At 39.7% G+C, this 24704-nt stretch overlaps 1 protein-coding gene across 5 annotated transcripts in view; it reads left to right on the top strand.

The window, feature by feature from the left end:
• Nucleotides 1–328: 328 nt before the first annotated feature.
• Nucleotides 329–24704, top strand: part of LOC129718604 (protein artichoke) — a 59442-nt gene continuing 35066 nt past the window's right edge. Inside the window, exons 1-2 of one of the 5 annotated variants that reach the window (XM_055669531.1) lie at nt 329–465; nt 12610–12755. In XM_055669531.1, the coding sequence (XP_055525506.1) occupies nt 12643–12755 (113 nt within the window). In that variant the 5' untranslated portion in view covers nt 329–465; nt 12610–12642. Of the gene's footprint in view, nt 583–603; nt 756–12311; nt 12506–12609; nt 12756–24704 lie in introns of those variants that run through there. The other 4 variants (XM_055669530.1, XM_055669534.1, XM_055669532.1 and 1 more) reach the window with 4 other exon arrangements.

Below are 24704 nucleotides of genomic sequence, written 5' to 3'. Positions count from 1 at the left end.
ATATCCTGTGAAATTAATCGCATCTTCCTAAATCCAAACTAAAACCAAACCGTACGAGGATGAGTTCCCATTCCGGTTCTGTTCTAATCTGACAAACCTCTCCGCGGCGCAGCGGGTTAAGATGAGCATCTTTGTTCACCTGTATTGAACACCTGAGCGTGAACGTCAACACGTGAGCTCTACGCCCCTGATCTTTTCTCATGTTGATCATGTTTGGTTTACGTTTCTCTCATTTCGTCTCGTTTAGCTCTCTTGTTGGTATGCTTTACGTACGTCGTGGGGTCCCTGCGCCTACTATGGACGGCTACGGTACCCATCGCGTAAAGTCCACAGATCCAGTCAGTCCGAATCTCGCTGCGCGCTCGACAAGTCGTTTTTTCCAGTTGGTCCTACAGCAGATACAGTCCTACAGCTAATCCGCGGTCTAGTGCCGTTGTTTGTGGTCACAAACACACATCGCGACAAGTGAGTGAAAGAAACGGAAGAGCAGAGTGAATAACAATAATATAAAAACGGGTCCCAGACTCGGTGCTATTAACCTGAGGGGATTTGGAGGCAAGAGTTGGAACGAGCAAGAAAATAGTTAGTTTTTTTTTACCTCCTATTCGACTATATAACGGGTTTAAAGGAATTTTCGAATCTCGCTAGTGGCAGGTCCGAAAGGAGTTGGTGGACGGATTTCGAACAGTGGACTCGATCATACGCGATCAGGTGCGATTAAGTTGAGTGATCCCTGCTGTGCGGTCTAATCTAGTGTAAGCGATCGAATATACCCAAAACCAGATTGTTGATCTGCGACTGAAAAAGCAGTGCCTCGAATGCAGTAACGAAAAAAAAAGACGCGAGTACGTGTACGTGTGATTTCTTCTTTCTCGGTCGACTTCTTCGTTATGCGGATGGATCTCTCTCTCCCTCTCTGTCTCTCGCTTGTGTTCGCTAGCTGTCTTACTTGTTGATCTCCGGGATCAAGGCGGAGGCAACGAGGCTGCATTCCAGAGGACATAGTAATCATGTTGCTTATGGCTGGCCACCAACACTACCGCGCGGGAAACTATGATCACCTGAGCCTGAAGAGCGAATGATCGCGCTGGTATTATGTTGTGTTATGCTATGTTATGCGTGTGGACACGACATGCATCGGTGCAGTGGAAATGGGCACCAAGAATATGATTTCTTGAAATGATTTAATGTGGAATTCTGACTAGTATTTTTTTTTCTTCTTTACTGTGATAGGTTCTCGTCAATATAACTTGTTTTTTTTTTTACATTCCGACTTGATGTTTTATGTAAGAACCGCGTATGACTGCATGTCGCATGTTTGTGTGGCTGACTGTTGGTGCAGATTCGTGTGAATTAGATCAAGCTCAGTGGCAGCTGATAGACAGTGGTATGATTAGCTGACACTGTAGCATGTATGTATGATAATTATCATGTACCATGATTAAAGGGGGGAAGGAAATAGTTTGACCACTGCTGGGTTGATCATGACAAACTTGAAAAAAACCTGCCGATAAATCCGTTACTAGTTGCGTTGCATTTCGTAATGTTGGTTTTCTAGTACAAGTTTAAAAGTTGTATGTACCAAATAAGATCGAACGGATACTTATTTCCATTTGCTGCCATTTTACTTCACCAATAAAATTTTACTACAAATTAATTTTAAAACAAGATATTAGCAATAGATGAGATTTAAACTAGACACAAGTCTTCACAAAATATCACGAAGCAATTAAAACTCATTGTAACTTAATTAATTTATAGTTTTTAATACGCAAATTGCTTAGTAAGGTCTTGACTCTCCTAAGTATAAGCGAGAAAACTTAAAAGTCTTTAGAAAAGCTTAAAAATTTATCAGAAGCGTGAAAAAATGGTAAAAATTCAAGTATTTAATTTTACAGCCAACCATCGAGTCTGAATGGCTATTTTAAGCCATGAATGAAATCGAAAAATTGAAGAGCAGCCAAAGGAAATAAAACATGCAGCATTTCTGACTTGTACCTATTCGAACTTTAGATGCTTCTTACTGTACATTCCGACTATATATTTCGTGTTACTGAAGAACAAACAGAAACTGATTCTATGTTTACTGGCTGGTGGCAGTATTTCAAATGTTTACATTTTAGTCAACTGTCCTGCAATTTCTTTTCTAAAATAATGCAGAACTTTCAGTTGCAAATACGGTTTAGAAAAAGCGAACATTCATCCCTGGTATTACCTGTAAAATTGAACGCTTGCTTTAGGCTGTGTTACGATATTACGCTGGTTTGAAACGGCTATTTTTCGCTTTTCCGAGACGTCAAACGATTTGGTTACATAGGATATTTCAACACAACAATATCCACAATATTCATGGCCTATGCCTTGACCACGATCGAGTGTAAGCTGTCTTATTCTGGAACAATAACTGAACAACAGAAACACTTCTACAGAAATATCTGCCTTGAATGCTAAATGTATGACAATTATTTGCTCTAGAACCGTTTTTATTCAAACTTCAAACACTTTAGAATAAAAACCAAAAAAAAAAAGAAAACAATGATTGGTACAGGTATACTGTTTCGTTTACGTCCTTTACTCTGTAATGTGAAGCTTACACTGTAGGGCCACTTGCAGAGAATTAGTAGGCGTTGAAAGAAGTAGCAGTTAGTATTTAGCAGTGCAAAGTTGAACTGAGTAACACTTTTCCAGATTTGAATCCAACTTGAATCTGCTTCCTCTCGATAGTTTGAGTTTTTTTGCACCGCACACTCTGATCGATTGAGTTTAAATGCGTCCAATGCATGCAGTGCACGATGTATCCAACGATGCAGGCGATGATGTGACGCGATGAGTTTTGTTTTTAGATCGAATTTATGCTTTCGAAGGACAATGCAACAAACTGTTGCAGCAGACGCGGCGCGAATTTCATCGCAATTCGATTTTTACGCAATTGTTGTTATGCAGGATTCAAACTCAAATCTAACTCAAGTGTAATGCACTGTTAGTAGGGTTTACGTGCAAACCGAAAATGAATGTGCAAGCAAGTTTTAAAAAAAACTCGGATACGAGTGCAAAGTCACACTGCCTACTCTGGTATTTAGACGTTTTGACACTCTCTCTCTTAAAGCGTGCTGTTATTTCAATTTTGAGTCGCTTGTTTTTATTACTTGTGATTTTTGGATATAAATAAGTTGGTGATAAGATAAATCAAAACATAGTTATAGTGACTCATGCCTTATCCCGAAAATTCAAGGAATATGAGGGTGTTCGGAATTTGAATCACATTTGATTTCGAACGGTTGAGTACATTTTTCGTTTCATTATCGTGAAAATTAATAAATCATAAATCATCAAAACTATCACAGGGTGGCAAAAAAGTTTTCAAATTCAAATTCCCTGATTTTCTCATTAACTTAATTCATTAATTTCCCTGATATTTTTAAGCCTTGGCACAAAAAAGTGCAACGTGGATGAACGCAACTCTGAAATCTCAGTGAAAAATGTATTCAATCGGGTATAAAACCGAACGGTGGAGGTACTGACTTACCCTTTATGCTACAAAAATCAGTTTTTGTGATGAAAAGTCGTTCGAAAAAGAATCACGTTTCGGTTAAAAAAATTCTTTGAATATTTTGCAGTTTTCCCTGATATTCTCTAATTTTCCTGGTAGAAAAATGGGTACCCTGACATTCCCTGATTTTCCAGGTTTTTGCCACCCTGTTCCAATTTACAGCCTCACACCCCGCGAATATTTTACCACTCATGCAGGGGAACTGTACCCTTATTGGGAGTATTTTAGGGGCTAATAAAGGGCCACATTTGATAAAAACACATTTCTACGCATAACGCGGCAGTTCCCCCGCTTCCCCCTCCCTCTTCCAGAGTATGAAAGAGTCTCAAACCATCATAGAAACATTTCTTGCTCCCAGAAATCTACACATACCGAATTTGGTTCCAGCGAGGGGAACAGGGAAGGGTGTCGAACCATAATGTTATGCACCGTGAGTTGTGCGGAAATTTGTGTTTCATTTATATGTGACCCCGCCCTCCTAGAAGGGGGAGGGATGTTGAATATAGACACAATATATATAGACCTGTGGACTGAATCGTGCGAGCCAAAATGGACATAATGAAAAATTTGTATCAAACAAATATCAAGAATATAAAAAACCAGCGATGTCAGTGCTGCTGCTAGGATTGGTCGATCTCGAATCGATCTACAGAAAATCGATCATTTCAACCCCGATTCTCGATTTATTTGATCGATTTTTCAGCCTGAATACATCGAAAAGATCGCTTTTTTTCGATCCGATTTTTTCGATCTTATGAAAATTTTATTTATTTTTCAGCGTGCAGAACTTTTTCTAGATGCGAATTTGAGTAATTGTCAGGTATCGTGTACCGTTTCTGGTCATGTGCGGTTGTTCCAAGGAGATGGCATCATGCTATCCATTTCTAATGTGAGAGTGAAGAGTTCTTCCGGCAACCATTTCAAGTTAAATGGAATTTTCGCTGGACTTTTCTCGTATCTGTCAGGCGAACCGCAGACCGTTGAGATGTTGGGTACGCAGCAAATATATGAGATTTGACAGAGATAACATAGTCCTGGTTCGTTCAAGCTCAAGCTCAAGCTACCGTGTACCGTTTCTGGTCAGGTCAGGTATCGTGTATCGTTTCCGGCTAATGTTATCTTATCGGCTTTTGAATGGTTGCGTGCGGTTATAACATCATCATGCCTCCATATAGTCCATTCCATTCCTGCCCATAATACAACAGTCGAACCAAGCTCCAAAAACATTATTTCGAGTAATCGCGTTTAGGGATTTTTTGTTATAGGGGCTTATTACAGAAAACGGGGCGAGTGACGAGTCGCCTGACCAATTTTTATATTGCAGATGGTGAGTCGGCTGGATTTTGGACTGTTTGACTCAGCTGTCACAAGCCAAGTTCCACTCATATTCTCTAATATAACATTTTGCTCATTTCGTCAGTGACGAGAGGCGACTATTTAAGTGACTTGGACTCTTCATAAATAATAGATTATTCTTTCTCACGTGCACTGGTGTTAATACCAAAGTTAATTTAAAAAAATGGTGCTTGGTTCGGTAAATTTCACAGCGACACAAAAAGTGCTTTAAAAATCGATTCAATAGAGATCGATTCTGTGGCTTCGATTTTTCAGATGAATCGATCATAGGACCTCTAGGTTGAATCGATCCTAAAGATCGATCTTTCCCTGAAGATCGCCCAATCCTACTCAGTGCTGCTGCCAATCACAACGCAGGTCTATATCGTCAGTTGAATTCAATACTGGCACAACTCAAAATTTTGCAGTTTTGAGTTATTGATGGCAAACGATGCCAAATACTATAAAGTTTCATCTCACAAAGACCCGTTTCAGAATTCACAATAGGGGGTTTTAATTTGAAAAAATACCTGCTTTTTCTTGTACTAATCGATAACCGACCTTTCAGTAGGCATTACGTAATTTGTCTTAGATCTCTAGGAGTTTTCTTTGATTTTAAAATTGAAAAATTATATTTGTTTTGAATTTTCACTAACTGGCAAGTAGTGCACAGAGTGACATTATTAACCCTGATAGTAAGCAAAGTGACATTTCCGCTGCTGGCTTGTGGAAAATATAACCCTGGTTTACGTGTCATGACAGGGATGCCAGATGTGAAGACATGTCTTAATATTGAAAACATTTGAGCGCGTGTGAATAAGTGGAAGCCTAATAGTCGGTTGATTGACCGCACTCGATTTAATGTGTCACTGGAAGTTTTGTAAACTTTCAACGGGGACCGTGTTTACAGATTTCCTATGTATAAAGACATTGTTTTGTGGAGTGTGAAGATATTTGAAAAATGACCTGGCCTCTCTGTGTCATGATTTCTTGGCGGTAGGGTATGTCTTAAAACCACTTACAGTTGTGAAAATTCGAAATCGATTTTTTCTCGAAATTAGAAGAATATGTATTTCTTTTGAAATTTCTTATCAAAAAAAAAAAAATAATATGCATACCCCTAAAATACTCTATTGTTCCAGAAATATAAGTAGATGTGCCTTTATTGCACAAATTTACAATATCTCTAAAAAGACAGCAAAATGAGATTACAATTCTTATAACTTGCTCATTACATGCACCTGATAGCCCCAAACAATTTCAATAAAAATGGGAAGTCTTAAAATTGGGATTTTTCCCGAAAATGAAAAAAGAAATTTTTGACGCCAATTTTCATACGCGCTTTTCTCGAAACTATGAATTTTGAGTTGTGCCAGTATTGAATTCATCTGACGATATATATAGTGTCTATAATGTTGAACTGCCATGAAAAAAATTTTGCCTCCAGAACTTTCACGTGCCAAATTTGGCTTCATTTACTTGATCAGTTCTTGAGTTACGCAAAAAATTGTGTTTCATTTGCATGGAAGCTCTCTTTTTGGGGAAGGGGGAGGTGTCGAACCACCATAAAAACATTTTTGCCCTCAACAATTTCAGCATGTCATAACTGGTTCCACTTGCTTGATTAGTTCTCGAATTATGCGAAAATTTGTGTTTTATTCGTATATAAACCCTCCCTTCAAGGGAGGAGGGATATCGAACAACCATAGAAATATATCTGGCTCTCAAAAATCACCTAGTACTAATTTAGGATCCATTTGCTTGATTAGTACTCGAGTTATGCAGATATTTTTATGAACCCCTCCTCCTGAAAGAGTTGGAAGAGTCTAACATTTTTTACCCCCAAAAACCTCAACATTCTTATTTTGGTTACATTTGCTGGATTAGTTCCCGAGGCAAGCAGAAATTTGTGTTTCGTTTGTATTGGAACTCGACCTTCTGTTTAAATACACAGTCTTCGTAGCCAACTGTTTTAGTGTAGAGGACAATTTCAGGGCTAGCGCTACGATCCTACTGAAATCGATAATTAAAACTTAAATTCTCAAGATATTTACAGATGTGGAAAGATAACTTAGTAACTGTTGTGCATCAGGTTTTTCTATATACACGTATTAATTAAGAGATCAGGTAGAATCTTTTGTATATTTTTATATTTCTTACGAATTACGAAGGTTTGAGTGCTCTAGAAAATCTGAAGTCTTTCGAAGGAGAGCTATTTTCGGTGCAAGATTTATTAGTTGTAAGGGAGATGCGTAGCCGCAAGATTACAGAGTCCGCTAAGACAGATGGATGATTGTGGGTTCGAATCTTATTAGAACTTCCTGTTTGTGCGATTTAACCATAAAACATACCAAATGCGATCATGAACGCCGAAAAAAGTATGAAAAATAGCAATATTTGATCACGAAATCCACACAACGTAATCGCCATTACTACTTCATGTGGCGTATGTTCTGTGTTACAATTTGTTACACGGGAGGAGGCGGATCATCGACAAACTAATGGATGTTGCCGTATAGTCATAAAGTTCAAAAGAGACGACTTGTTACATAGGTTAAGCATGTATGAAACGTCCCAAATGTTTCTTAAAAGAGTTCCAGTTGGTGTTTTTGGATTCCCGAAGTGTTCTCCTCTAAGAGGAGTAGTCTTGATGTCAAATCTGATATGTCAATGGTCTGATCAACTGGGCTCATCAGCGACATATCAGTTTTTGACCCTTTCCGTCATTGAGGCGCTACATAGAGTGAGATGTAAGACCTCTAATAGCATTACTGAAAGTTGGTTTGTTTCCTACATTGCCTACATTAACGTTGTTAGAAGTAAGATATCCAAGCATGTACTCACCTCGATGATGGCGGCAGGTCGTACACGTTTTCCAGAAAGTAAGGAGAGACAACCAAATTCCGTTGGATGAACTCTGTGATGGGATTTAATAATTCTTTTAAACAGAATTACAGCCCTTGGATTTGACTGTTGGCTGCAATAGATCAACTTACCGTTAGGGTTGGCTAAGCCAGGGATCCTGGTGTCGTAGACCCATAGTTCTTGGATCAGCGTGACGGATAGCTGATCTTTGGTGAACCTTCGGCAAAGAACACTAGAAGCGCAGACGGTTATGCGACTTCTCTTTCGATTTTTCAGCGGAACTTTTTCCGCTATAGCTAGATTGACGTGCAAGTGGTAGCAGTACACGACCTGAGGGAGTCTCTGAACTTATCGGCTTTTGCAACAGTTCCTTTCGCGCCTGTGTTTGAAGACTTTCGACGTTACAATGACAAACTCGCCATGCACGTGTGGAGAAGCCGGCGTTCTGGTTCTGGAGAAGACGGAGGATTATCTCGTCTGTGGTGTTCACACTGTCCTAGAAGTGCCCTATGAATCTTAAGACTTTTGGCAGGTCCTTCGTGTGAAATACTCGAAGGTGTGCTACCTTCCACAGTTTAAGATAATTTTATTATTCCTACAAATAACTAATACCGTTTTGATTCAATCTTCGAACACTTTACAATAAAAATCGAATTATATAGCTAGTGTAACAAAAAGAATGATTCTTTGGAATGTCCTTCACCCAGCGATGAATAACTCTTTAATGTAGGGCCAATTCCGGGGAATCAGCAGGCGTTGAAAAAAGTGACAGTTAATATTCAGACGGTTTGCCTATCTATGTCTTAGCGATTACGTTGAAGTGTTCGAAATTTGAATCAAAGCCAATTTCTAAATTCTTCTTGTTTTCATGTACAAAACGTATTCAAATTTATAAAAAAGCACTTAATTGTGATAACAATAAAATAACCAACATGCTAAACCTTTAAGATCGATGAGAAAGTTTATTTGTCGTTGATTTTTTAGTGCAAGAAGTTACATCATAGCTTAAGTGTTCGAAATTTGATATAGAACGGTAGTATCTTTTCGATTAGTGCTAATTTCCAATCAAAGTACATAAGGTATTGAAAGGTATTGTTTCTGCTGTGTAACAATCAAGGAATGTTAAAATCAACAGCACTGCAGTGGTTTGATTACGTGTAACACCGGTAACCTTGATAAACTACCACTACATCGCGGGGCTACATTCCCTCAAGAAAAACATAAACAGGTAGATGAATATTGGAGGTTCTTTGTGAGGATGATTATCAAAGGAGTGATTTAAATGATGAGATGATTATTTTTTCATTGAATATTGTTAATCTAGACCATTTTAATTTTTTCACGAAAAACGCGATCAACTGTAAGGGTCATAAAAGATCTCATTAAATGAATAACACTCAATAGTATTCATGCCGTATCACAATCTGTGTGAATGCCATCTTCTTGTAATTAACATCTCTCACTCGTGATACTAACCTCAAAATGTTTACTACTCAAATATCCAGCAAACAGGGAAAAAACATTGCAGCGTGTTATTTTTTTTCTGCAAACCCGATATCTGTAATTCACACTCGAATCGATTCGACAGGCTAACCAGTTTCGCCGTTACCAGTTCCTTTTATTGGCGAAATGTTCGTTAGTTGGAAAGTCATCACTCCCGGACGGAAACGCAATCACTCGTGGTTGCAACGAAAAAAAAAACAACATAAAACTGTTGGCCAAATTTTCTATCACATTTCCTCTCTTGTCTTGTGCACCGTCGCGCGTCATGCTGTACTTGATCCGAATCTGGGAATAGACAAGCAAGTTCAGTTGCCACCGATTTTTGCCATGACTGAACGATTCCCGTTAGGGTTAGTAATAGCAGCCAATAGAGCCTAGATTTTCACTGCAGAATGGTAGAAATGAAACGCCGGGGAGGAAAAATCGAAAAACAACATTTGTAAAGAAAGCAATTAGCATCGCTTTATTCGGCAAATTCGGCAGATTCGAATCATTTCTCCTATTGTCTCTCCACACTCGCGACGAAGCTCTCAGTTTGCCAGTGCCCAGACAGGAGAAGAGCGGCAACGTGCGCAAACCCAATGGGTATTGGTGCTGACCTCAAAAAACAAATAAGATGTGTTGCCGGAGCTAAGCTATGCATGAAAATTGGAAAGTGGTATAATAAACTGGTTGTTGTAGCGGCAAGAAGAGAAACAGCAACAACTGCGCAAGCATCTCGTGGGCCTAATGGGAGGAACGGCACACGGACAGAAAACGACAATCGTGGGCCCCCGAATGGGCACCACTCCGAAATGGTAGTGGTGTGCAAATGTGTGCTCCGAGGAATCGAGTGCGAGCGATGCATAACTGCAACAGCAGCAGCAACATAAACAGTCCGCGTGCGAAGAAGACTTGTGCTCACTAGACAAGGCGAGGAACCCTGCACAGAAGCGCATCTAAAAACAATGCGCTTGTGAGATGCGGGTGGTGGCAAGGCAGAGCCGAGGTTTATGGAGTACTGACTGATGATGATAGTCGAAAACATGTTTTACAATGAAAATTTACTCCGACGGTGGCGGTGAATCTGCCGCGCGATCATAAAAAAATATACTTTTGCTCGTTCACACACCAATGATGCTGGGCTGGACTGGGGCTGGCAAGTGATCTTCTGGCAAACAAACACGCAATGGGGCCTGTGTAGAAGGGGGGAAAGGGTTGGTATTGTTAGGATCTCCTTCGCTTATTTTGCCTACGGCCAGTAAACGCTGAACGAAAGCAGATCAAATCAATCGCCAATTACATCACCAAGTGCAAAAAAAAGGTGTTTTGTGGAATGTGAAATGAAAACCGATTTTGGCGCAATCGAGAAAGTGTTTTGGCTGGAGAGCGACATTGTTTACCGCTTAGACTAAGTTTAGGAGGAGAAGCATATTTTGTGTTTTGCTTACTGTTTCGTAGGCCTGAAATGCTACATTCTACCTTAAAGAGAGTAAATTCATTTATTTCTCACTTACACCTGATACATGTACCCACTTTCATGCTTTCTTCTGGTAATCGAAAATTTTCACCACATGAAAATTGTTTCTCGATTTCTGATTTTACTTCAGCACAATTTATTATTTTTTCAAAATGTTTTTCAAAACTTTTTTTTATCACAAAAGAACTTCATTTGTACTAGCATATTTTTCAAAGTTTTCTTTCCGCGCGATAACGCGACTCAGCGCGAAAAACTCTAATAAAAATTCGCCATGACGCAAAAAATGGGAGCATAACGGTCTCATTGAGTTTTTATGAAGTGTTTTGATTTTAATTTGAGATACAATTAATGCTTTTGACGCCTTATAAGTCCATTCATTTGAGCACAAAATATTATTTATTTTTACAAATTGATGAAAAAGCGATGATTGAAAATCAGCGGAAACTTCAACCGACCTTTTATACATTCAGAGGTCTCATGCTTTAACCGGAAAATTACTTGCGTTGTGGGTAAACTGGTTCCCCGAAAAGCAGCGACCATGAATTATCCCTTTGCGGTTTCACCAATTATTACTGCAATACAAGCGACACACCTATAAAATAATGGAATGCCACGACTCGCATATAACCCGTCTTACTTACGCAACCGAAAGTGTTGCTTTGGTGGCATCTTCGAGGATTGTGAAAAGTAGGATGCCCCGAAGGTACACTCGTCCTCCGCGATCAACGCCAGTGACATGTCGCGTAGTCTTACTGGGTTGTCTTTAGCATGGCACCGATTGCAGTGTAGGTTTTAGTTCGACTTTAATAGCCTTTTGTTCCACACTGCGCTGCTTCTTCACAGATAGACCACGCTGGATTCTTCAGGTTGTCCTTCAATTTTAAAGCATCATATAGAATTTTGTTACAGCAGCAAAAAGTACGTACTTGTGCCTACGAACAGCTTCATGCATCTTCATTAGACGGTCACAAGCGAGTTGTTATTTTTTTTTCTGCAGAAAGATTTTTTCCTCTACAAAGTGATCAAATCAAGCTGTTCGAGGGAAGATCCTCCGCGTCCAAATGAAGAAGTGGAAGAAGAAGAAAAAATCGGATAGAAGATACGCGTGTGAAAAAATTGCGAAACGTCCCCACTAGAGTCGGTTATGAAGTCGCATTCCTAACAAATCGATGCGTCGTCGGTTGGCAGAGGATTCAAATGTGGGACGACACACGCAGTGTTGGTTAAGCAATGTGTTCGGCTGAGAGGCAACAAATCTGATAACCAAATAAACGGATAAACGGGTGGCCGAATTGAAGTGACCAACCTTGTGGTGATGAAAAAAGTCAAGTGGTTTCATAACCGATCTTCTCCTGTCTTATGATATGCTTTAAAACGCCGCCACATTGGGGAAGCAACATCTGCGTGTGTGTGATTGATGCCAACAGTCGAACGATTTGGTTGGAAGCTTTTCTTACCTATAGTCTTCACATGAGATGCGAAAAAAAAACGATTTGTGAATGTGTGATTTCGATAATCGTGTAATTACAGGAAGTACCAACGGACCGAAAAAACCGAAAAAATCGAACTTTTTCGCGTGCTTGCACTAGCAGTCAGTCTGCCAGCGAAGAATACAGAAACAAAATATCGTTGCCTTAGTGGAAAGTGGTGCCGCGGTAATTTGCAATTCCCCCTCGTAGCGCGATCTACCGGTGAAGGAGATAGTTTAATAGTTTTTCGGTAGATTACTCTAATTAGTTGCGCGCCATTGATCGCCCGTGTTGGTGCTCGGTGTGGTGTTGGACTCTCACTCGGTGCGGAAACCTTGAAACTGCTCGTTCAATCGATCGATCGACTGGCTGACTGACTGACTGACAATTGAACACGATTTTTTTTTCTCGTCCTGGCCCCGAAATAGGTGCATCGGATCACGGAGCGCAGTTTCAGCATAATGTCCGCTAGATGGCTGCTACCATTCCTGGCCACGGTTGCAGCAATAACCGCCTACGTGCATGCCTGGCGTCCGTGCCCCGAGTTGGATGCTGCGTTAAAGCTACCCTGCCGGTGAGTAGTAGAGTAAAATTAAAATTAATGTCACCTCATGCATGCATGTCATACAATTACGGCGTTAATTTTGTGGGTAGCGTACTTAATTCGGGGTTGCGCTGCGAGCCCTTGAATTTTGACTCTGAATTAGACTCTCTGAATGGAACGTAGAAGGGTATTAGCTCACGGTTGGGGTGACCATGCGGAGGGCCAATGAAAGAACATTCTTGCAGCGTTGTTGCCAAAAGCGAGTGAATGTAGATGAAAAGTACGCACAAAAAAAACGTACAAACTAAATTCCATCTGATCCATTAATTTGTTGTTTACCGAACGAAAGGTAATTGAATGAGTGCTGCTGCGAGCGATTGTTCAAGCTCAATGGCGAGGTTTAGCTGTTATTTTCATTTGTTTTTTTTTAGTGATTAGTTTCCCGCTTTTCTACCGTTAGCGTAAAAACGATTCGAATCGGGCGTGCATTGTTTTACGAAGCGCTAACGGCGATGAAGGTGAAATAAGGATTTGAATTATCTTCCATCCGTGATTGAATCGCATTTGAAAAGAAGTATTGATGTGAGGTTCGAAGAGCCTAATTATGTTTCTTTTCTAAACAAATCAAATTTACAGCGAACCTCACCTTTTCTATCAAGAAGTAAACTTTAAGGAAAACTAGAGCATGAAAGCCAGTTATTTTCCATATAATCATCTTTTTGTTAATTCTAATGTTTCTGAAAGCTACATAGGTAATACATATGATTTTATTCTCATAACCGAGCGTTTCAAGCCTATATTAAAGACTTTGCTAATGGACGTCACATTGTTGAAAATTCCAGTTTTTCATTTGATTTTATTCAATCCCTATTGTTTAAATATTTGTCGAATAAGAGTCGAATCATGTATTTCAAAAGTTCACGCCCAATTTGAATTTTTTTTCAGTTTGAAAAGCAGCGTACCCATACGACTAGGTACCTTGCTGAAGTCTATGCATGGAAATAAATCAATTATTTCTAGACTTTCGTCGTTTTCGTCAAATTTCTTGTCACGTTTCTTTATGTTCTTACACGATTCGTTAATTGGTACTGTTGGATCTTTCGCGTTCGTGTGCCAAATAAGTTTTCCCCAAAAATTTGGTATAATAATTAGCAAACCAATCACAAGCTAGCTTTCTTTTTGCTATGTTTATCTGAGATTTATGTTGTAAGTGTTGCATACTGCGGCTGTGACTGGGAGATTACGTAATTCTGCCTTAACGTTTCAATATGTGGTACGAAGAACGAGTTTCGGGAGTTTCAGCAGAACACGCCACACTGCGCCCACCTTTTTATAAGTTACGTCATTTTCCCAGTTTTACAAGACGCAAAAAGATTTCATTCCTTATGACATGCGAATGAAGGAAAATGAATCTCATATCTCGTATGTAACCAGTAGAACGTTGGAGCTGTTCATAACTTCTTCGTGCATCGTGCCTCAAACTCGTAGATCGAATGTTGTAGTTATTGATAGTCGGATAAGGCTTCGACTATCGCGAATTTTTCCACATCATCTGTGAAAAGTAAGTGACACCAAAGTGGCAGTAAAGTGCCGACTGCGTTTATGAAAAGTGTGAAAAATAAGGGACCTATGTTGCCCTTGTAGAACGCTGGAGATATTGGTCCGACTCTTCCGAACCAATATTCACGCAGAGATTTCACAGCTTTCAGGTCTGTGTAAACAGTATCTGTTTTTTCTTCGTCTTCCGGACGACTCAAATGAAATGAGATGAATTGAGTAAAATTTGTTGCTACAGATGGTTTGGGAAAGAAAACATGTTGATCCACGAATATATATTGGGAGCTACAAACAAACAACGCTTCATGGACGATGACTTCGAACATCTTCGGACAAGCATAGTGACGTGATTCCGCGGTAGTATGAAGTGTAATGAATTTTGCAAAACGAAGCCATCATTTTTAAAGTCAGTGACCATCACTTTTTGAAGCAGCCGTTAATAAACAACAACAAAATTTTTGAATGGTATGGAATAGATAAATTTATTAATTCGATGATTTATGACTCTAAAAATGTATCTTTACGAAAAAGAAATGATTTGTGACTGTTTGTCGATTTTTCATGGATTTACCTCCACGCGCGACGAAACTATCCATGCCGCATCAATCATAGTAAGCCAATGAGTCAGCAGGAAAAAAATGACAGTTCTATCAGTTGAACCGTGATGTCCGTGATGGCCCAATGTTTATAGCAACCACTGTACATCCAACGACTAGCACCAGAGCCGGATTTAAGGGGGGGCCCAGGGGGCCCTGGCCCCGGGCCCCCATATTTTTGGGGCCCCCACGAAACGAGAAAAAGTTCTTTTCTCTATCAAAAATGAGATTCAATCAAAAGTTCAATTTACAGTAAGAAAATTTGAACAGATCATTTCAATCTGAAACTTTCCTTCAGTGTTATTTTTTCGCGAGCGCCAATATCACAACTATATCCATAAGATTTCACCTTCGATTCTCTTGGAATGACACACATAAACACACCATTTGAATCGAACCAGCGCGCATGGGAGATCAAGCAGGAAAGAAAATAATCCACAAGTTTTTTTAATACATTGCTGTTGATTCCGAAAATAAGTTTACCTGTCCGAATCAGGGATACTAGATTTGCGTTGCAAAATGCAGATTTTCAGAGTCCGTGTGCAGATTTTATTGACCTGCAGAAGTGTGTAGTTTTTTCCTAGTTTCTGTAGATTATTGCCAGCGTAGCCTTATATTTGCGCAGTCTTTCTCAAATTGTGTGCAAGTTTTTGCTTGCGGATCGCATTTTTTTCGAATTGCGGTAGCTTTTTATTTTTCAGATATCAAGAAAAAAATTCCGGATTTCGAGCAGTTGCATACATTTATTTATTTGGGCCTAATGATCTCGAACGCAACTGGAAAAAGGTCTTTATCGAAGATGAAACTGATTGAAAATAGGTTGCGTACGACTATGAAGAGTGAAAGGCTGTCAAACTTAGCATTGTTAAGTTGAGAGTACAATATTCTGAAGGAGCTGAATGTTGATTATTCAATCAATAAGTTCTCTGCAAAAAAAAACTCGTAAGAAAAAATTCTAGCAAATTTTCGGTAACTTTCCAATGACAAATAAGTGTTTTTAACTCGTACGATAAAAAAAAAACGGGTTTGTTTTATTCTGGGGCCCCCACTGTAAACTGGGCCCCGGGCCCCCACAATCGTAAATCCGGCTCTGACTAGCACCAAATCCCGTGTTGAACCCGTAAGCGCGATACCAAATCCACTCCACGACTACATCATAACGAAACAAGACTTTCTTTAAATTCAGTATTTACTATGTACTATCAGAAAGTTAGAGGCTTACGCAGAAAAATACACGATCTTCGTTTACGTCTCTCGAGCTGTGGTTTCAACAGAAAGCTGACTTCGACCGGATATTAGGGATTACGAGCTTTCCACAGATTATCAAATCTTCCGATGTGGCCACAATGAGTCTTCAAATTATCTAACCAGAGGATGTGGTACACCCACAGCAGTCATAGCTCAGCATCAGTGTACCCTTATTCCGTTGCATAATTGTGACATGCTTGAGCAGGCTGTTGTCACTGATTACACTAAATAGTCGCCTTTTGTTCGTGTCTGGAATCTACATTCGGCCTGTCTAGTCCAGATGATATCATCCTGACGCTGTGCGATTACAATTTACAAGATTTACATTGGAATTTCGACGAGGATATCAACGGATATCTGCCTTCTAATGCATCAACCGAGCAAAAGGTAACTTTTGTAGAAGAATTGCTTGTAAATAGTTTGAGCGTCACATCTTCTTGAACAACCAGCTAGATTGGAATCGGCTTATAAACGGTGTATCAGTGAATGTCATCACTAATAGATTCTACGAAAAACTTGATGAAATCTCTTGTGACCACGTCCCTCTTCAACGATCTTCCACCAGCGACACCGAGTAGAAGCTTTGGTGAAACGTTGAACTTAGCAATAAGCTCCGCAAGGCCCGCAAGCGAAGTTGCAAGTCTAAATTAATGTTTGCATTGCAAAAATTGACTAAAATTGCCGATATTTTCATTAGTTTACCTCACTGGCGTAGCGTGGGGGGGGCCGGGGGGGGGGGCGGTCCGCCCCGGGTGTCACCCGCTAGGGGGTGACACCCGTGAGGAAAATTTTCATACGTATCGCCCTCAAAAAAAAAAGATTAGAGTAGATTTACTTATCTTTCAAATCGGGTAAATAAAATCCGCGCTATTGCAAAAAAAATCCGTGAAAATACGTATCAAAAAAAAACCCGCGTAAGAAAGAGTGTGTATAATCCCAACCATTTTTTAAAAAATGGGTAGATTAAGTGCAATTGAAAACGAACGAAAATGATTTCACTGCAACCTGGTGGGGGTGACACCCAGGGGGAGAAGGGGTGACACCCAAATTTCCCGCCCCGGGTGTCACCCGGTCACGCTACGCCACTGGTTTACCTTAACACGCACTGAATCATAGTGACCCATGAGTCAGCAAAAAAAAAATGGACAGCTCTATCAGTGGAACTCTAACGCGTTTAAAGAACGGTACCCCGTTGCGTCGAAAAAAGACATCGTGCGGCAGTTCGTGGACACCGGATACGCCCGTCCCGGCATCTATAACATCTTGGCACTATTGGACAATAATCACAGCATTGAAAGAAAGCCCAGTTCCGGACGGCCGACGACCCTGAGCGACAAGAAGCTCCAAAGGATGCTGAAGAGGAAGATCGAGGAAAAGTGGCTACATCGCTGCGTGCGCCGGGAAGTCGGTGCTGAACAGTGAAAAGTGCCTGACGAACATGGGCATACATGTCAGGAAGCAGTAGTCCCGTTCACTAGTCTCGGAGCTACACTGCCGTTCTACGCATATTTGTCCCATGTTTCGAATCATGCAAACGAGAAAAACGATGTTATAGTTTTACAATGCTTTTACGCATTGCCCCAATGTGACAAATGCAGTCATGGGTTTTTAAGTAGTTTTACCTTGCAATTGACTGTTTTCAATAAATCTAGTTGAAAGTTTTGCGGTTTAACACTCTTTTCCATAAAAATACCCACTGGGACAATAATGCCAAGAAATTTGCCTTCCAATAGGTAATTACTACGCATATCAGTCCCACCACTTGCATTCGATGTTTCACAATACAAAGATCGTTTCGGGGATACAAGGCTATTTAATCTTTCACGAAAATGATCACGCCAATCGTGTTGTCTTTATAAGCAGGTGATGATAGTCGAGATAAAAGTTTAGTTAATTGATAGTTCTTATAACTTTCAATTAGTATGAATCTCATGCGTTTATTTTCTTATGCTCAAAAAAGGATAGGCATTCAGATTACAAACCAGTAAACAAGGCTTAGGCATTTCGAACAAAGATATGAACGTACAGCATTGAAATAATCAAGCAAAGTGATTTTCGGTACCAAATTTCTGACACCCGTAATGTAGCCAAACGTAGTAAGGAGAAGTTTTTATTGCTCTGTAGCACTTCCCAAGTTGTAAATATGAGAACTAGTGATTAGTGGGATCAATTAGAATAGAAAAAATCTAGTGGGACAAATATGTGTAGATAATCATCGATGGGACAAACAGATTCGGGTTTTTCAAGACTTTCGGAACAAACAATGTTATTTTTGGAAGTTTTACAAAAATATGCATAAAAATAGACTCATTGGACAACTATGCGTAGAATGGCAGTACAGGCAATGCCGCAGCGGCAGCGCCTGAATAAGATGGTCAAATCGATTTTTCCGGTAAATTATGGCGTGGCGGTGATAATGGACGACGAGACCTGTCTCACCCTGGATGGCAACAACTGCTAGGGCACTTTATATTTTACTTCCCCCAAGAAGGAAGTAAGCACGGAAGTTGCGTCGTTCATCAAGAAATACCATAAGGCTGAAGACGCGGTGTTTGGCCGAATCTGGCGTTGGCTAACTATTCGAAGCGATCGTTTGAGGAGTTGGAGCGGCTGAATAACGATGTGGTACCCAAGCTGGTTAACCAGCCCAACGTCCTCAAGTTGCGTCCCATCGAGGATTTCTGGGCAAGCCTGAAGCGTAAGATCTACTCCAACAATTTTGTCGCGAAAACTGAGGAGGAATTGATATCCAAAACAAATAATGAATTAAAAAACACGTCTACACGCATGTTCCGGTGAACTGCCAGAAGGCCGCACGCAAGATCGTAGAATTTTTTGCTAGTAGGTTAACATAATTATCTTCCATGGGAATTTTTCAAACTTAATTACCTGTCTTAGTTATTTTTCTATCACCATCCGAAAAAAGTCTATACGCTGGACACGATATTTGAAAAAAAAAATGGAAATCTGCAAAAAAAATATTGACCAAAAAAAAAACTGAAGCTGTTCTGGTTATAGATATTGTCTGCTATATTTGTGATAAATTTGGCTTCTAAGATATGTTTCTTTTTTAATCATTTTCTTTCGTTAGAAGAGGTCTTTGGGGCACTTTCAACAAAGCTCAATTTAGAATAAGCTTTTCGCTAAATTTGGAATCGTTTCTTGCTTTGCCCTTTTCTTTCAGAACGCTTCTATTCTTCAACTATTTGGCTGAATTAAAATCATTGTCTTTTTGACGTTTTCCTCTTCATAGAATTAATTTATTAATTTGAACCAAAATTTAGGTCCGTTTTCTTAGGTTTAGTTGTCTTTTTTGCATTTCAGGAGCGTTCCTAAGCATTTTAAGTTAGTTCGGAATACCTAATTTACTTCATCCGTTTTCTAAAGGCTTTTTTCAACATAATTTTCAACCATTTTTTCTGTTTCTTCGTTACCTGCAAAACATTTTAATCTTCTTTTGTTTTTTCTGTCTGAACAAAGCGTCATTATTGGCTTTTGCCAGACATTAGTGACGTTTTTTAATTATTTTGAACTAAATTCAGTGAGGGGCCATCCACATACCACGTGGGCAGCTTGGGAGGGGGGGGGGGGTCTGTGTAATGTCCACGGTCCATACAAAATTTATAGAATTTATATGGGCAGTTGTCCGTTAAATCGTCAAATATCTGCCCACGTGGTATGTGGATTGCCCCTAATCATCTTTTCTATTTGAAAGAAGTGTTTTCGTATGTTTTAAGCTACATGTACTAAAGTTCTTATGCATTTTAATTTAAACTTGCTATAGTTTTTCCTTGAGTTTTCTATTTATATTGAAATTCATTTTTGTTGGGGCCTCTCCACTGTTTTACGTTTTTAGGCATTTTGGCTGAATGTTGATCATGTAAATTTCTGACCGTTCTAAAAGTTGGAGATAGGTTCGAGATAATTTTATTTTCATTCTTTTTGGGCCGCGTTTGGAGCCATATTTTTTTTTGGTTTTTATTTATGAGTGTGATAATATGCATGAAACTTTTGGAAACGACAATCGACTTTCATTTGTTAATAACATTGGGGGGGTCTAAAACAACGATTTTTGTGTCCACGTGGAATGTGGACGGTCCCTTACTAGAATCAGACCGATCTATTGACATCCCTATACCGAGTAACAGTGAATGGCAATGAATTCGTATCCTGGACTCAATCTCATTTGTGCCCGCTGTCAGCTGTCAGATAAAGGTGTATGAGAAGATGCGGTGATATGCTATCTCGTTTACACATACGTTGAGATGTTAGCCCTTGAAACCTGGCGCGATGCCATAGGGGTGAATCAGACCATTCGATATCAAAGGACTTTGAGCATGGGTTTACTCACAGGCTCGAGAAAAACTTCTCTCAAGACTGAAAAACTCTTATCTAAACATTCGGAAATTTCATCAACCCAAAGCATGAAATACCTTCCAATACCTTGCTTGAGGCGATGATACGATCGATAAAAAAGAAAGGAGAATAGTAACTCTGGAGGAATACAACCACTATATCACGTAGTAGGCCATTTGTCAACAGAGACACTGCAAAAACAAAAAGTACAAACAGCAAGAAACGTGTCACAAAAGATTAAAAATTATTAATCGCTGTGGGGTTCATTCAAAAAGATCGTTTTTTTTTTTGACATTGAAAACACGGTTTTTCACTACTTGTCTAGTTCGTGTTGATTGAGAAAACAAACTTCGTAGTCGGCACAAGTTCTACCAGTCGAAAGGAATACCCCATATTTTGCAATTACCTTTCCTTTATCGATTTCATCCGATCAGCAAAGAATCAGAAAAAAAAGTTTTTTTTGTAGAGTTCTTGTTTCTTGTTAAAACCTTCAGGACTGTTAATAAGCTATAATTATGACGGCTTGTATCGTTATTGTCGTTATTGTACATAATAAGAAAGTAAAACCATTTTATTCATTTCAGGACCAATTTGAATGAAATTAGCTGTGTCGAAGATTTTTAATTCAAAACCTTCCATGTGAACCCGATTAACATGAATAAATTTCTTCTTATAGAAATTGTTATTAGAAGAAGCTTAAGCTTTTGGCAGCTTTTGAGAAATCTTCAAATATATGAAAAAAAATACTTTTTATATAATTTTATTCCTGTCCTCTCGGGTATATTTCCTACCTACTCCTAAAAAGCATTTTCGCCGTGAAATCGATGCTATTACCGATCTTCAACCTCTTGCAAAAATACAAATACGAAAGAACACGTCCGGGTTCAATATTCTGATTGCATTTTCTCCAGCAAAACAACAAAAAAAGATCCAAAACGGTACTCCATATGTTACACTCATTTTCGTATCGTTGCTTCGCTGCTAAACCCCCCCGCTACAAGCGAGTAAAACCACTCCATAATTTCCTTTTCCCATTCATAACTTGCCAAACATTAATAATTGTTCGGTTCCGTCCAAGAGGGAGCAACTGTTCTCGACCGTCCATCGAATCATCACCAGGAAAGAAAATTAAGAATGAAAGCTTTTAAACTTTCGACTTTTTATTCTTTCGATTATATGAAAGAGCCCCCGTATACAACTGACGCCGTTTTGGAGTAGAAAACGCAACTTAGCTGAGAAGAGGAGTGTCTACCTCTTCTGGAAGTGGATACGTTGTTACGAAGGATTGCAAGTCACGTTTGACGTAGCTTTGAAGGGGGGAAAAGTTTAGAGGAGTTACATGCTTTCGATACGACTTCCTCTGTAGTGCTTCTTAATAGCCAAACGGCTATCGAAATGTTTGGGAATAAATCAAATGATTGAACGGATTCACGTGCGTGTGTGTGCATGCAAATGAAAGAGGACCGGTTTCACGTAACATTTTGAAAAACAAAAAGCAAAAAATTGGAACCGCCTGCACTGTGCATATAATTAGCCGCAACCAAAGACGCTCGTGTGCAAATATTGTGCTTTTGTGCAATAATGGACGTGTGATCTGGTTGCTCATTGACCCAATTATAAGTGGTTTTTCGCCTGCGCCATTACCCGATCACTAATGCGCCATGATCGTGCCAAAAAGAAAAATGCATACCCAGATACAGTTCCTGATCCTTTCTAAATTTTGAAGATGCCATGCGAACCAAAAATTGAAGAAACAAATTTGCATTAACCGTAGCCCAACTAAATGCGATCACCAATTAGACAGTAAACAACAATTTTAATGCGTTCGAGGGCTTATTTTCGTCGGCACGATTATTTATTCCGTGGGTGAATGTGTAAAACAACTTAATGATCGCTCGGCCACATTGCGGCTCTATGAATGATTATCATTATAAACTCGTAACACTGATCGACGCTCGTTGACGGAGCACCCGGTCCAGTCGATAATGAGCAATGAGATGTTGATTGACCCATTCAATCAGATAGAAAAAAAGTAGAAACGGCTTGGAAATTAACATGTACGATGTGTGCTTTTGTCATACGGGGATTGGCGCGTTTGTGTAACCCAACATGGGTCCAAGCGCTTCGAAACTACATAATCGTCAGCAAACAGCTCATCGGCCCGAATAGTGATTGAAAGAACATTAGTACCCCTTAGTAATAAAGCACATTTTTTTGCCTTAACAAACTGCCGATTGACACTTCTTCAAAAAGTACACAGCTGAAGACTAACAAGCCACCCCGATTACATCACTCCTAGCATGGCAAAGAAGTACGTCCAGCTTACCGTTTTTTTCCCTCCCCTATAACTCTATTTTTACCACTGACGATAATCAGAGACTCGACAGCAAAATAGAAACTTCAAATAATTATCCTAACGTTCCCGAGTAGTCTCGCTGGACGCATTCAAATGACCATGTTTTCGCGACCGTCTTTGGCAAATTAACCGATCTCGCTCCGCATCGCAATTGGTGTTTGCTTAACGGGATCTTGGAACCACTTGCCTTTAGTTGGTAGGTATACGCGCAAGTCACGATCGACTACATAGATCGACTCCCACGTGACAATCGAAGGCTTTGGCGTCATGATCAATGCTCAGCGAGTGCGCTAGTTGTGCTCCCTGAAGGTCGGCCAGCAACCATTACCTTCCCATGTGGTTGTGTTGTGGACAGCAGCGAGCTTTGAAAGAAGTCTTTAATAGTGCAAATTATTGCATAACATTCGAATCGCGTCCCATGTACGAGAGACGTCAATTTAAATTCTACCCAGTGGAACGGTTTCTTGCCGTTCCAAATTAGCATAGTGCTAGAGCTGAACACAACCGTAGCCTGGGTCAGCCTGTCTTCGATAGGATAAGCGGTCGAATGCCAGCGAATGTAGGTTTCCTGGAGAGCCGTTCTATTTTTTCTCTCTATCGGTGGGTGTTGTCGGTGGGTGTTGACTAGCCTGTTGTCAGTGAAACTCGTTTTGAAGCAGGTTCCAAACAAACTGTAAACTGGTTGGCTATCGCTGGTGAATAGTTTGTAGTTTTTTGCTATTTGCAGTTATTATTTTTTCGCAAACAGTAAATGTAAAAACGATTTTAAAATGGTTTAGCACTCATAGAATAACAGGTACTTGAGAGTCTTCAAAGTCCTTTGAGCTAACAGCGCGCGTCTTACGATACTGCTTGTCCAAAGCGACGTGAGATGAGTTTAGTGGAATGGAAAATTCATGCAAATCGCTATCGGATCGGGAAAGAAAGTCGTCATTTATATAAGAGAGTGCCCGACGTTGGTGGTGGTGGGATTTTGATCCGTGTTGCATTTGAACTTTAAAGCTAGTTTGAAGGCCAACGGCATTCTTAGTGTGTTGAAGATGATGATAATAAAGAACACCTGGAGGATGGGGCCATTTGTTTGTATTCGTTCTTGGTTATTTGAAAAGGGGATTAAGACGCAAGAAATGTTGAGTGTCATCACTTTTGAATTAATTATTTGTGGCAGATTTCACTTTCAGGAATATTTAATGAAGGAAACAAGAAAACAAAAAGTATCCAATATTTAACCGTGTTCATGGCTCTCACAATATTCGCAAATTTTACATAAGCACACACACGGCTCAACCTGGATGTGGGTATAGATTTCTTGGTGATATTCGAGTACAGTTTGATAAGCTGTGATGGGCACATCAGATGAAGATCGGTAAAAACCACACTACCGAGCTACTTTAGAAGCAACATTAAAAAACTGTCAATATGGGTGATAATTCACTGAAATTTGTACTTCGAATTAAGGAAAATAGCCCCTTTGTATAACATATTTGTGAAAATCTGTATAAATCTGTATTTTTACAATTTGTATTAAAATAAAAACTCAAATTAAACCACAAAGCGGTGTGACCTGGACTTTCTCATAAATAAAATTTATTATTGGTAATATGGATAAGCTTATAAACTTCAATTCTCATAAGGAAAGGCAACAGCCTGCTATTATCTACGCTTTTCTGCTCACAATAATTTTTCTTTGGAAACCAACAGTTTTTTTCTACCCAACCCGAATTCGAAACTATTTTTTAAATCACACCCCAAACCCGACCCGAACTCGATTTTTTGTGAAACCCGAATCCGAAATTGTGAATCCCGAACCTGAGGGGAGCTCCGTAGCCGCAAGGTTACAGAGTCCGCTTTGGTAAGTGTCTGTCT

The sequence above is a fragment of the Wyeomyia smithii genome, chromosome 1 (genome assembly GCF_029784165.1).
Source record: "Wyeomyia smithii strain HCP4-BCI-WySm-NY-G18 chromosome 1, ASM2978416v1, whole genome shotgun sequence".
Lineage (NCBI taxonomy): Eukaryota > Metazoa > Arthropoda > Insecta > Diptera > Culicidae > Wyeomyia > Wyeomyia smithii.
Note: the sequence above shows the minus strand (reverse complement) of the source record. Positions and strands in the feature narration are given on the sequence as shown.